Genomic DNA, 12,785 nt, shown 5'->3' with positions numbered 1-12,785 from the left:
TTTCAAATATAAAGTTCAAAATCACAGAACATGGCAGGTCATTCGTTGACTATAATCGTTATACTATATAATTATATTAATATTTATATTTTATATTATTAATATGCGGCTATCGTAAAATATATGATATATTACACCCATATACATATATAGGTATAATATAAGTCTTCATATTTTTTACTTTTACTTAAAGATAATTAGTCATAAACGTGTTACAGTTACTCGCGAGCAAAAATGAACAAGAAAAACACTGACTCACAAATCTATGTCTACAACAAGACTAGAAGAGAGGGTCTCTTCTACTGTTGTACAGTTATTAATATAAATATGTCTTTAGTTACATTTTTATACGTTGTAGCTTAAAATTATTAACTACAGTTTATAATAGTATTGATAAACTGATATCAAATGAGTAGAACAGTAGATAATAATGAAGTGTTTGAAATCAAAAAATAAAAATTAATACTTTATATAAATGTCAGAAGACTAAAATTTATACCAGATACCAAAAGCGTCTACAGTATCTAAATGTTAGCTATGTTAGTACAAACCCGCCGCATTTGTTGATATAGGTATAATGTTTCATTGGAAAACATATAGTTACATGTCATTTGTGGATATCACAGCTGCAGTACCAATTATAAATACTATGCTTGAGCATAAACATAAAAACTAACATCACAGCTATACGTACTAAAATATTTCTTAGTCAAACAAAGTACATAGGTACGTATGTTTGAATACACGTAGGATCTTTAATAGGCAAATTGTGGGTCTCTTATTCCGCAGTGTCATTGTCCTGGGTGTTCAACCTCGTAACGATGAGCCATTTCAGCCATATATTTTTGTCTGCGACCCTCCACATGGACAGCGAATGGCACGTCGTTTTGCATCCTGCAATCTTTTTCGTGCGCCCCGAATTGCCTCTTGCATCAGTCTCGCAAATTCTGTACGATCATGTGGCTGTGGTATTGTTCAACACTCACGTAAAGCATCTGCGTAAACAATCATCGAAACCTTGCATTGAATATAGGGTAACGTATTATTAGTCAATAACGATAATCTTAGTCATACACACCAAAAAATACCTTTCCGATACAGGTATTAAATAACGGTCGGAGATTCTCTTTATCTGAAACAGACTTTCCAGTCCAAGAGAATTTTTGTGTCAGGCTATCCGTCATGGCTTCCTTCAGAAATTGGTTGAGAGCATCTCTAGCTGTGACACCACCAACGTTAATAAGATAGTGTCTCTGAAATTCATATCACTCGTTTTTAAACTTGCAATAAATATCACTGAAATTAGTTACCACCCGAGAAAAAATACACTATCGGGTGATATGATAAAACTATAATGCTTACTAGAGATCGTTGTCTTTCAGGATCTTCTTCAAACTCTTAAATACCTCCAAGGTATCAACCCGGAGCATCAGCTATGAAGCATCTGAATTTTATTTTTACTAAATGATTCTTGAAATGGATACCACCGCTGGCGAAAACCTCTTGGACTTCATTTGTGAACATTTTAAAGAAATTGTTCGGGTCTTTTGGCTTACCCTTCCCATAATAGACACCTGCGATAAGTATAGAGCTATCAGGAATATTTATTATTCGGAACTGGATAGGCCAATACTGAGTTGAACCGTCTTTTGCACCAGCAGCTCCATCAGTACTAACATCGATTTCTAAGATATTAGGTATGGCATATGTGTGTTTCGACAGTTCTTTTAAAATTCCAGCAACAAAACCTACATGCCAATATTTTCCGGGTTCAACATCAATCAATTCAACGCGACGATTGCAAGTCCCAATCAATGTTCTTACATCTTGTGGAAGAGAGGCCAAACAGCGATGTGATCTGAGAACTGTAAGTATTGAGTTCGCCTGGACATTGTTGATGTTATTCTCAATAAAACAATCAGCTAACTGTGTTCAAAAGCAATTTTTTAATCGAATACTGCCTTCTTCACCCATAGACTGACTGTTACTATCGTCTTCACAGATAGCATCTGAATCTGAACACTCATATTCGGAAGAATTATCTTTCGCCTCGTAAGCTAAGTTATTCCAAGTAACCGAACTTTGCGGTTCGTGAGGAGGATTGTCATTTGGTAAAATAGATGCTACGACGTTTCCATTATTCAAAGATATTTCCTCAGAACTATCATTATTGACGATATTGCAACGTAAGTAAGGATTAGCATCGGCATGCGTCGCCATTCTACGGTCATTTAAACGATTACGCCGTTGCCTTTGTGTGAGTTGACTAAAGGGGTTTCGTTTCAGCCTAATCATGATTCAGGCATGTATAGGTATAGACAAGCTACAGAAATTATTAATAATATTGCATATATAGTTATAGTAGAGGCAACAAATACAAATCTTTGAGAATTACGGGACTTGAAATTTGACGAAATATCACTTTCGTACGTAAAAGTAATAGCAATGGCCAAAAATTTAACTTAAAAAGTGAGCTAATATAGGTAATATTGTATTATATGTCAACGTTTGAACCCGACATGCAAGTCTCCATATGTGCATTAATTTTGAAAGATAATTTGAAACGACACTTACTCTGTGAAATGAAGTATTGTGTTTCTTTTTGTTTTCCTTCCAGCACCGCGTGTACGTCTTACGGCTGATAAAATGTCGTCGACAATATCTTTACACGTTTTACTGGGATGCCCAAGCTTCCCCGGTTCCCGCTATTATTGTATGTAATATATAGGGTATAAGCATCCTGCGCGCACGTGCGGGAAGGTTGCGAAGTACGAAGAACAGAATTCCGGCAGACGTCGCATGAATGCTGCAGCAAGCGCTGTTAGGCAGTCCCTTACAGCTTTGCTGTTTGCTCGCTTGTTTTGCGTCGCCATACACCAATCATGCATTATTCTGCTGTATGGTGCTGCCGATCAAGATCTTGCATGATCTGACGGCGCATGAAATGCTACCTGGGATGTAGCTTCTCGTAGCTACTTTTGTTTACGTAAAACGCATATCCGGTTCGTTCAGTCCTGCCATCTTTTGCTCAGCTTGAAAAAGAATGAAAATCGTTCTCCCACCTTTGCCGTTTCTATAGCAACAGTTTACAGAGCCAATTTCAACTTCACTTGTCAAGCATCAATCCGGTGAACTTTTGGCACGTTCGTTTAAAGTCCTGTATCACGTTACTTATTCACCGGAGCCGTGTATCACGGTTGCGTTAATTGTATACAGCTATTAACTTTATCGAAAATCTGCGATATAGTTCGTTAAATTGGTCCTTTTTAAATTAACGAAGATTATCGATCGAGTCCCCGTAAGGCGGGTCTCTTCGCCGCATTTCGTTTCTGTCCTCCATCTCTGCTCTGAATTCCTACTCGTTTTATTATCCGTCAGAGAATTCGACTGATTGCTTCTCTTCACAATGTGAGTATGGCATATTCAGGCAAAACATGATATTCTCCCGTATTTTGATATTACCTGCATCTCATAGACTGATATGCCAGCTATATTTGTTCAGGAGTTCAAATAGCTTAAAATTGTTCCTATTATTAATTAATAATCACTGGACAGAAAATAAGTGATAACGATTATTCCAGTATTCTGAATAGCCACCCCCATGATAAGATAATTATAGCCAATTAGAAATATTCCAGTTCAAGCAAGCACATTGAACTGTTAACTAACAGGTTCAACAGAGATCGAGATCAGAGTCGAGGACGTCGTGGTGGTGGTAACCGAGGAGGAAGCCGAGGATCTGGAAGTGACAGTGGGTCGAGATTCGGAGGTCGGGGAGGTGGTGGATCTGGTAATCTAAAGGGAAAACCGCCTGGCAGTGCCTTGCACAAACTCAACTGGGATGTGAGATCTCTGGAGCCATTACGGAAAGACTTTTATGTAGAACATCCATCCGTTAGAACAAGGTAAGACAGTTGCTATTAGTGATATTTCTAACGGTAGTAAGGATATTCAAAGTTTGATTTGAACATGTGAACGGATTTTGCAAACTCATGGCAGCAGGGAGGTAAACAGTTTTCAGTGCATACAAGTAAAGAATACTGTTTAGATCGAGAGAAGAAGTGGATCGATTTAGAGAAGCTGCAGAAATTACTGTCAAAGGAGATAAAGTTCCAAATCCGATTCAATATTTCGAAGAAGGAAACTTTCCTTCGTATGTTATGGAAGGGATCCGCAGGCAGGGTTACGCACAGCCTACCGCTATTCAAGCACAGGGGTGGCCTATTGCGCTTGGTGGAAAAGATCTAGTCGCTATAGCACAAACTGGATCTGGGAAAACACTCGGCGTGAGCTATTCCAACGATATATCTACCAAAAAGCAAAATTCAACTTAATCATATCTGTACATTGGTATGCTTGGACATAGATACTATACCTAAACGCACATAAGTACATTTTATGTACGCATACATGCTACATATGAATACAAATCCAGTTTGTACTTCCAATCACGCAGAATATTGAGGAGTCTAAATTTTCAGTACATACTGCCAGCTATAGTGCACATCATAAATCAACCTCGGCTGAACAGTGGTGATGGTCCTATTGCTCTGATACTGGCCCCCACCAGAGAACTGGCTCAACAGATTCAAGAAGTTGCAAATTGCTTTGGAGAAACAGCCTCTGTAAGGAACACATGTGTCTTTGGTGGGGCACCTAAGGGCCCACAGGCTCATGACCTTGAAAGAGGCGTAGAAATCTGTATAGCAACGCCAGGAAGACTTATTGACTTTCTAGAAAAAGGCACAACCAATCTTCGCAGGTGGGTATTGGTGATTTTTCAATCTAATATTCTACACCACTAAAATACACACCTTTATTTGTGCATTTATCTAGATGCACATATCTCGTTTTGGATGAAGCCGATAGAATGCTCGATATGGGTTTTGAGCCCCAGATTCGCAGAATCATTGAACAAATTAGGCCTGATCGTCAAGTTTTGATGTGGTCAGCAACATGGCCAAAGGAAGTACGGGCGCTAGCGGAAGATTTCTTGTCCAATTATACGCACCTCAATATCGGATCTTTGACATTGTCGGCAAACCACAACATCATTCAAATAGTGGACGTTTGTCAGGAGTTTGAAAAAGATATGAAGTTATTCAGGCTTCTCCAAGAAATTGGCACGGAAAAAGAAAATAAAACTATAATATTTGTGGAGACGAAGAGAAAGGTAGACGATATCACACGAAATATCAGGCGAGATGGCTGGCAAGCTCTAAGTATTCATGGAGATAAAAATCAACAAGAGAGAGATCATGTCTTGCAAGAATTTCGTAGTGGAAGGGCACCGATTTTAGTTGCCACTGACGTAGCAGCCCGTGGGTTAGGTATGTATGAGCTACAGTTTTATATCCTCGTTTTCCTCCGTTCTCCGTTCTTACTACTTGACTATGAAAACACAGACCTATATTATATTTCTGGGAATTGGCAACACTTATTGGATTTAGCCGGAGATGCGTTACAGTTAGCGAGACAGGCCGACAATTGTATGTAGCAATGTGTGATGCCTGGAACTATTTTACTCATTGTTCTAAGCTATGTTGCAGAGCCCTGCGAGATTGAAAATACTGATAAATTTCATTAGGTATTATAAAATACTGTAATTATACATCGTGAAGAGGAAACATTTTCTGTGATTTCACCCTTCAATCTTTCCTGCCTTTACGCAGACCTTATATGTTTATTGATGGACTGGAAAGCTTTAAATACAATTGAAAATTCCAAAAACATTAGGGACAAGCTCTTCAATAAAATTTGTAGGGTTCTATGAACACACACAAGCTACTACCAACAATAAGTCAGTCTGGTTTTTTTTTCCAGAGGCACAGAGTTTACTATATCAACGCGGTGTAATGCCAGTATTGGGCAGACACAGCTATTTTTTGGTTTTATTCATTAATTTCATTTGGTACCCTAAACCTTTTCTAAATGATAGAATATCAAGGGCCTGCTCCAAGCTTTATGTTCTATCGTGAAGCTGAAAACTAGTAAATTCAATTGGAGAACCAATCTTCCTAGCTTGCTTCAAATACGTCTAATTTTAGCAATTATTAACGAAATTTCGTCCAGCCCTGAGATTTATTGCAACTTGAAAATTGTTAAAATTGACAACCTTGATCATCATATCTATATCTGGTGCCGCTAACAGAACTAATGCACTCGTCAGGTCTAAACCCTAAAATGCTGCCTTTATCCCACATCAGACACAATTGCTGTGTCTGTCTAACTGCTAGGCTGATACTAAATTTCTATAACAAACCAACTGCAATTGGCATCGCACCATTCTGTATGCAAATGAAGTCCATCTCGCCGTTCGAGTCGGGACTTGCAGGCGAAAGGTGGGTGCCATCAATGTATATATTATTCCATTTCATACTAGATTGCACGTCTATTACCACGTTTGGATAAACTACCACAGATACATAACCACATGTTTAGACCTTCTGATGAATCTACATTTTTACGTCTGTACTGTATCTCTTAACGTGGCCCTAGGTGACATATAACTCAATGTTTCATGCTTTTTTCAGACTTATGTTTCTAATTTGATTTATTTGTGTGAAATTCACCAAGTTCTCCATGTCTTGCAGGCCTTGGCAACCCAAAGTGCCATAGAATTGAAAATCACGCAATTAATCATTTTGATGTTATCCAATGGAAATATTGATGGAAAGTGATAAGCATACCAATATTACAGACGTGGAGGATGTCAAATACGTCATCAACTTTGATTACCCTTCTTCGTCGGAGGACTATATTCATCGTATTGGACGTACAGGGAGAAGGTGTCAGACAGGGACGGCCTATGCTTTTTTTACTACCCACAACATGAAACATGCCGGAGATTTGATTGAGGTATTGCGTGAGGCTGGGCAAAATGTTAATCCTCGGCTTAGTGAAATGGCAGAGCTGGCTAAGTCCGGTGGCTTTGGAGGACGAGGTGGGCAGTTTTATTTTACGCAGCCTATTATTTAACTTTCAAAAGATCATTTTCCTTTAATGTATAGTTCAAATCATCATAAATTATGAATCCTATGGAGATTGCACTAGTGAAAAATGATCATTGCTCACGTAACAAGTAATAAAATGTAATAACTTAGGCGGGAAGCGCTTTGGCGGAGGCGGTAGTAGTAGTGGTGGTGGTGGTGGTGGTGGTGGTGGCGGTGGTGGTGGTGGTGGTGGTGGAGGGCGCCGTGGAAATATGGATGGAAGAGGACGTGGAAATGGATCAGGAAGAGGAGGAAGAGGAGTTCGCGGAGGATCTGCCTATCAGTCAAACTCAGGAAATTATTCAAACTCCGATTATAATAGCTATGCCGGAGGAAAGCAAAATAATCAATCAGGACAAACCGGTGGTTATGGTTATAGTACTCAAAGAAGCTACGGTCAGGATAACGGACCACAAAATTACGGTGGGGGAGATAATTACGGCATTTCAAGTTACCAATACAGAGGAGCAGCTTACTAATATTGTTTCATTCGTATCTGATATTGGATGTGAGTGACTATTAATTGAGCTCTGGAAAGATTTCCTCGCAACAGTAAGCATGACTTGGTATCTATATATATATATAATATTAGATAACATATTTCTAATAGTGTGACTGTTAGTTTTTAGGCATGACCGTAGTTGAATCGGGCATTCAAGAGGGAGAGCAATAATTCTAACTTCACACAATTGTAGTATTTCATTTAACCAGTGTTTTGAAATTTCTTGACGTGATAGGTGTGTTCTAATTATGGCGCCTATAAATAGCGTCGATATTACGTATTATTTTATTCAAAAACTCTCGGCTTCGAAAGTATGTGGAGGTGCACATATTTATATAGATAGAGATATAGGTATATCAGTGCTAAATAGATCTAGGTCCAATTTATTGAGACTGTCCTTTTAAATGTTTCTGTTGAACGGAAACGATTTGGTATAAAATTAATTACATGTTGAGTGGTTTGAAAATTCCCCTTTAAACTTATCTTTAAGTGGATTTATGAGGTTCTAGTCAAGAACATTATATTATTGTGACTTGCTTGAAAAGTAGAGTCAGGTATTTATACTTATATTCCTATAGTAAACTTAAGAAAAAACAGGACTGAGTCTGTAAGATGTTTGATGTTTCGTTTGAATCATATTTTCGATGAATAAGAAGAAGACTTTACCTAGAATGTATTAATACTTATAAATAATGAGATTATACTTTGGGTAGATTGAAACACAGGGTGAAGATTATTTTTGTAATTGCGAAGGTATAGTTAGAGTTGGATGGCGAGAAAAGCCAAAAACTTGCAGCATACTGGCGATGTAATGTAAAGATGACACGCTCAAGTATAACATAGGCAAGTAATTCCTCGTGATATGTTGTGTATTCTAAATTGTTAAAAATTTGTTGAAGATTATGGAAATGATTGAATCACATGAACTAAATGGCAATAACTTAAAGTATGACTCTCTTGTTTTACGGTCCTGCCTAAGATAATATTCCCAGCAGCCTATCACAAGTAGGAAACATCAGCATACACAATTATATGATTATGCACCATTGTTCCCTATGTAAGTACAATCTAAGCACAGTCATTAGTCAAATAACTTCTGTATTATTTAATTATTGTTCCTATACTACGTATGCGACGTATGCGTTGTCTTCAGATAGTCGCAGAATACATCAATTGATACTGGTTACTCACACATCATGTAGTGATATAATTTTGGCACTTTAGTTACATTACGTACACGTATAGCTGCGTTCAGTATTTTCTGTGATCTCGTAAATCGAATAAGTAGGTGATAGAGAACATTTAATATATTCCGGAAATATATGATCGTATAAAGATACCACTGTTCTATCTAGTTCCTGTTTTTCCATTTTGTATTGTTGTGGTCAATATGTTCCTTTGAAGTTTCAGTGATTCATCATTTCATTAATTTACAAGGGGAAATTGGTTTACAAATTGTACGTATGTATGTATAATATATATATATATATATATATTTTCTTTTTCGAGAATTCTTACTCATCATACTCAACGTATGTATGTATGTTCGTCATCTATCGTTCCACTCACGGAGTAGTAGGAAGTTGACAATACTTTGCGATAAAACTTGTCCCCAGTTTGAGGTAACGTAAGAATAATGGTCTGAATGCGATTTAAGCGCCTCTTACCAAAAAGAGTCAAACTTGTGCTATAAAATGTAAAGAAAGAAGGGCAGTGATCATAACCTGTAGACCTCCGTACTATAAGCCAGCCCCCTGAGACACGCTGCTAAAAGTGGTTCGCAAAATGTCCCTCGATTCTGCCGCCAATTTCCACCACTAGTGGCGCTAGTAGTTACCTGACGAGCTTGCGCGCGGTCAGCGAGGGCAGCGAGCGTGTCAGAAGTCTACTACTAGCGGCACGTACAGGAACTAAAAAACTGTGACAAGACGCGTACAATTTTTTACTATACGCGCAGCGGCGAGTGTCAGGGGGCTGCTATGAATATACTCCCTAAATTTGTAAAATACGCATCTGAAGTGAGTGAAGACTAGTGAAAACCGATTATAATTGCTTTTCCAATTTTAACCGACATTAAATCTGAGGCAAAGGTGCCAAACGGCAAATCGTAAGATCATAGAGTGTAGGGGGGGTGCGTTATACGGTCTTGGACCGTAAGAGGCGCTTAATCGCACCTTGACAAATTCTCTTACGTTGCCCAAAAACTGGACAAACATTTTCCTTCCTACTACTACTTCCTACTATTCCATGCTTCTTCCACTATAGGGGCGCCGTGATAACGCAACTCTCCATCAGAGAAAAACCTTCTCCATTAAGCATTAACTCCATAAGCTCAGCCCTCGAGACCGTCTTATCTTCACAGTGGCTCCAAGGCAATGCTTCAAGGTATCTGAGCGACATCTGGTACGGAACTGGACAAACTAGTAAGTTGCAGAAACTGGCAACAAAATTTCCACTGACAATGAACGCTGGTCGTGTCCTGTATTGAAGACCTTGTTCTGATTGAGTTATCTCTCAAGAATTCTCGCAGCGCATTTTGCGAGACGCTCAATTTTGAAAGTGACGAGTATTCTATCGATCCGATATTTGATAATGTGTGCTTGATGTGTGCATTGTGTGTTGACGCCCTTTGATTGTGCTTACGGTTACACTAGTTGGCACAATCACTTCGCGTGTTGAGCAAAGCATGATCAATTGACAACAAACGCTCTTGCTTTGGCCTAGGTCCGCAACCCGTGGGAACAATATTAATCACTTTTGCAAAACTTGAATCAATCTCCGTCACAGGGTGTATGAATCGACGGGGTTGTATAACTAATTAAAGATAATCTGGGACATCAAGATTGATATTACGAATGTGTACACATCACATTAAGAATGCACATGTCGAATAAATTTATGTTGTATGGAGGTGATGGGGCTTTTGCTGATAGGCAAAAGAAATTGTTTGATCAGTTGTCAATTGCTGAAAAAGAATGCAATAGGGGAAGAAATATTGACAATACCAATGTGCCAATGGATATTCAATCTATAAATGTAGATGAACATCATCCTCTTCGGATGGGTAGAAAACGTAAGAACGAAACAAGGCAGTTTCGTGGGAAGGAAAGTATCTTCAAAAGGCCAGAAGGTCCGGCACCCTGCAATAAATCTCGCAGCATTCCGGATCACCACAGAAATCCTCATAAATGGGTGAAGTACAGCTTAGATGATGTTTCCAGTGACGATATGACTGATTGTAGCAATGCTAGGACTGCCTTTGCTTTTCTTAAAGAGCTAAAGGCTCGAAAAGCTAAAGAAAACCTAGAAAGCAAGAGGTGCTCGGACTCGTCAATGGATTGCAGCGACAAAGATGAGCCTGCTGGTTCCCAAGGTATAAGCTTCAAAAAACCGAAACAAATCACAAGCATTAAATACCAAAAGCCAGATACATTTGACCAAAAATATCGCACTCCTTGTGATGCTACAGTAATTATCGAACATGAGGAAAAGCCAATGTTTCGTAGTAGTAAGGTTGTTATGCCGGAATATGTTGTTGGTCAGAAACAGAAGAAGAAGGATAAGGAAAAGCGAGCAGCTGTGAGAGTGAAAGTTGATCGTACGAAGGAATTGAAATTAAAGCATTTGCAAGAATTTGACGAGGAGGATGATCAAATCTGAGATTATTTTTGCAATAAATTATATTTATACTTATTGTTTGATGTCTGTCAAATTCACAAAATATATACATATTATGCATATGTACCAGTTATATACTTTCAATTCAGTAAAACTATTTGGTTTTGATTTAAGGTAAAAAAAATTGTTTAAGAGGTTTACAAAATCTTACTTCCTATTCTAAAGAAATATTTGTTTCTGCATTTGTGCTGAAGATAACCTTTTTTAACACGAGAAACAAGTTTTATGTATATTTTGGTAGTATACCAATAACTTGACAAGAATTTTTCTAACAGGTCGTTTATTTTTCTGTATTTTCTAATTCCATACAGTCTGTTCTTGATACACGTATAATGATGATGAGTTTATTCTCGGCATCAACTGTCATCTCGTAGGTAGACATCGCTTTAATATCCAATTCCTTGATTTATCCTAATTTTTATCTTCCATCGTTGCTTTCATTTCCTTGATAGCAGCCTTTAACCTACTGTGTCGAACTTTCAACCTCCTATTCTTTTGCTGTAAACTCTTAATTTTCTTCCGTTTTTCAATTTCCTCAGCTACCAGGGTACAATCTTCCTGTGCCTGTTCAGAAGTCCATGAATCATTGCTTTCCCAGTCTCTGGACAATCCGGGTATCAAAGATCTTGCTTTCCTGAAATTATAGGGTCGTAATTATTATACATATATTAATATATGTAATGACACTCATCAAATAACAGAAAAGCATCAGCCAAAATACCTTTTGTGTGATTTTGAGCGAGTCTTCTTAGTGCACCTATCTCGAGCCTGATTAGAATGGCAATCTGAGTCTGTGCTTTGCAATGCATCGCAATTTGTCTTCAATGTTTCACTATGTATCGAAAGCTCTGAAGAACTGGCATCATTCCGAACCAGACCTTTGGCATCAGTTTCAAAAAATCCCTCCTTGCTGGTTTCATTCGCATGCAGCTCCTCACAGTTGACACTTGTCATAGGGAGGGTTGAGACACCAGCGCTTGTTATTGCCTGAAGATTGGATTGAGTGGAGTTTTTTTTTTTCAACTCAATTTCGCAGCTGCAAAGATAATTCAGGTTTAACCCGTCGTTTGATTTATTGTTTAAATACTGCCGACATACTTCATCTTCAGACCTGTAGCAACAATACTTTTTCGCCAGTGAATTAAATACAGAAAATGTTGCGTCAGGTAGGCGTCATCCGCGTCTTCCAATGCATTTGAGGGTTAGATTATGAACATCTGTCAACTGGTCAGTTATTCCCCACCATGTGGTCAGACGTCAAATCATTAGGTGCTCACAGTTGGCTGGCTCCACGGACCCTGAATACGAGATTCAACAATCTATGGATTCGAGCAAGCGCACGAATTAAGTTCATATGCGGTGATCGTATTGTATGTATGTACATACATACATATATACGACTTTCCCGCAAATAATTTCGGATCACAAGTTTATCGGCGTTGAGGGTTGAATGCGTTAAAAAATTTACCACCGCATTGATGTCTTGTTTGGCATTACGACTCTGTGCCTCACACCACTACGCAGTTCCAGGGTCTTACAGTATGTAGATGTTTTGCAAAAAGTTGAACAAAATTCGTTGTTTCACGAGCGATTTCTTTCACGCATGTAGGGTA

The 12,785-nt window shown here is 38.4% G+C and overlaps 3 protein-coding genes and 1 long non-coding RNA gene across 9 annotated transcripts; 2 read left to right on the top strand and 2 right to left on the bottom strand.

The window, feature by feature from the left end:
- Positions 1–875: 875 nt before the first annotated feature.
- On the bottom strand, positions 876–1,404 carry LOC124298434 (uncharacterized). The gene is made up of 3 exons (XR_006906803.1): positions 1,363–1,404; positions 1,079–1,253; positions 876–1,017 (listed from the first exon to the last, which is right to left on the bottom strand). It is a non-coding gene; the product is annotated as an uncharacterized LOC124298434 (long non-coding RNA).
- Positions 1,405–3,854: 2,450 nt separating this feature from the next.
- On the top strand, positions 3,855–6,838 carry LOC124298428 (probable ATP-dependent RNA helicase DDX5). Of its 2 annotated transcripts, XR_006906802.1 has the most exons (6): positions 3,855–3,905; positions 4,049–4,286; positions 4,482–4,762; positions 4,837–5,330; positions 5,824–6,341; positions 6,701–6,838. XR_006906802.1 is itself a non-coding variant. In XM_046750406.1 (5 exons), the coding sequence occupies exons 2-5, from the start codon at positions 4,161–4,163 to the stop codon at positions 6,668–6,670; spliced, it is 978 nt and encodes a 325-aa protein (XP_046606362.1). In that variant the 5' UTR covers positions 3,855–3,905; positions 4,049–4,160; the 3' UTR covers positions 6,671–6,721. The 2 variants fall into 2 exon arrangements, 1 of the variants encoding a protein (XP_046606362.1); XM_046750406.1 differs by lacking the exon at positions 5,824–6,341 and having other exon boundaries at positions 6,594–6,721.
- A 2,921-nt stretch (positions 6,839–9,759) lies between these two features.
- On the top strand, positions 9,760–11,187 carry LOC124298432 (protein TSSC4). Its single transcript, XM_046750425.1, has one exon. It carries the CDS (start codon positions 10,372–10,374, stop codon positions 11,152–11,154), a length of 783 nt encoding a protein of 260 aa, XP_046606381.1. The 5' UTR covers positions 9,760–10,371; the 3' UTR covers positions 11,155–11,187.
- A 248-nt stretch (positions 11,188–11,435) lies between these two features.
- LOC124298433 (uncharacterized) lies at positions 11,436–12,782 on the bottom strand. 5 transcript variants are annotated; one of them, XM_046750426.1, is made up of 4 exons: positions 12,641–12,782; positions 12,271–12,491; positions 11,894–12,208; positions 11,436–11,806 (listed from the first exon to the last, which is right to left on the bottom strand). In XM_046750426.1, exons 2-4 carry the CDS (start codon positions 12,273–12,275, stop codon positions 11,584–11,586), a joined length of 543 nt encoding a protein of 180 aa, XP_046606382.1. In that variant the 5' UTR covers positions 12,276–12,491; positions 12,641–12,782; the 3' UTR covers positions 11,436–11,583. The 5 variants fall into 5 exon arrangements, with proteins under 5 accessions (XP_046606382.1, XP_046606383.1, XP_046606386.1 ...); XM_046750427.1 differs by having other exon boundaries at positions 12,271–12,470; XM_046750430.1 differs by having other exon boundaries at positions 12,271–12,470; positions 12,563–12,696.
- Positions 12,783–12,785: the final 3 nt, after the last annotated feature.

This window comes from Neodiprion virginianus, chromosome 2 (genome assembly GCF_021901495.1).
Source record: "Neodiprion virginianus isolate iyNeoVirg1 chromosome 2, iyNeoVirg1.1, whole genome shotgun sequence".
In the NCBI taxonomy this organism is placed as follows: Eukaryota; Metazoa; Arthropoda; class Insecta; order Hymenoptera; family Diprionidae; genus Neodiprion; species Neodiprion virginianus.
The sequence above is the reverse complement of the archived record's forward strand: the minus strand, read 5'-3'. Positions and strand labels throughout refer to the sequence as shown.

Excerpts from the sequence above, each read along its gene's own strand:
- LOC124298428 (XM_046750406.1), top strand. The coding sequence starts at position 4,161 with ATGGAAGGGATCCGCAGGCAGGGTTACGCACAGCCTACCGCTATTCAA. Across the intron at positions 4,287-4,481 it reads GATCTGGGAAAACACTCGGC|TACATACTGCCAGCTATAGT; the intron begins GTGAGCTATTCC and ends CTAAATTTTCAG. Across the intron at positions 5,331-6,593 it reads CGTAGCAGCCCGTGGGTTAG|GCCTTGGCAACCCAAAGTGC; the intron begins GTATGTATGAGC and ends CATGTCTTGCAG.
- LOC124298432 (XM_046750425.1), top strand. The coding sequence starts at position 10,372 with ATGCACATGTCGAATAAATTTATGTTGTATGGAGGTGATGGGGCTTTT.
- LOC124298433 (XM_046750426.1), bottom strand. Across the intron at positions 11,807-11,893 it reads CGCTCAAAATCACACAAAAG|GAAAGCAAGATCTTTGATAC; the intron begins GTATTTTGGCTG and ends CTATAATTTCAG.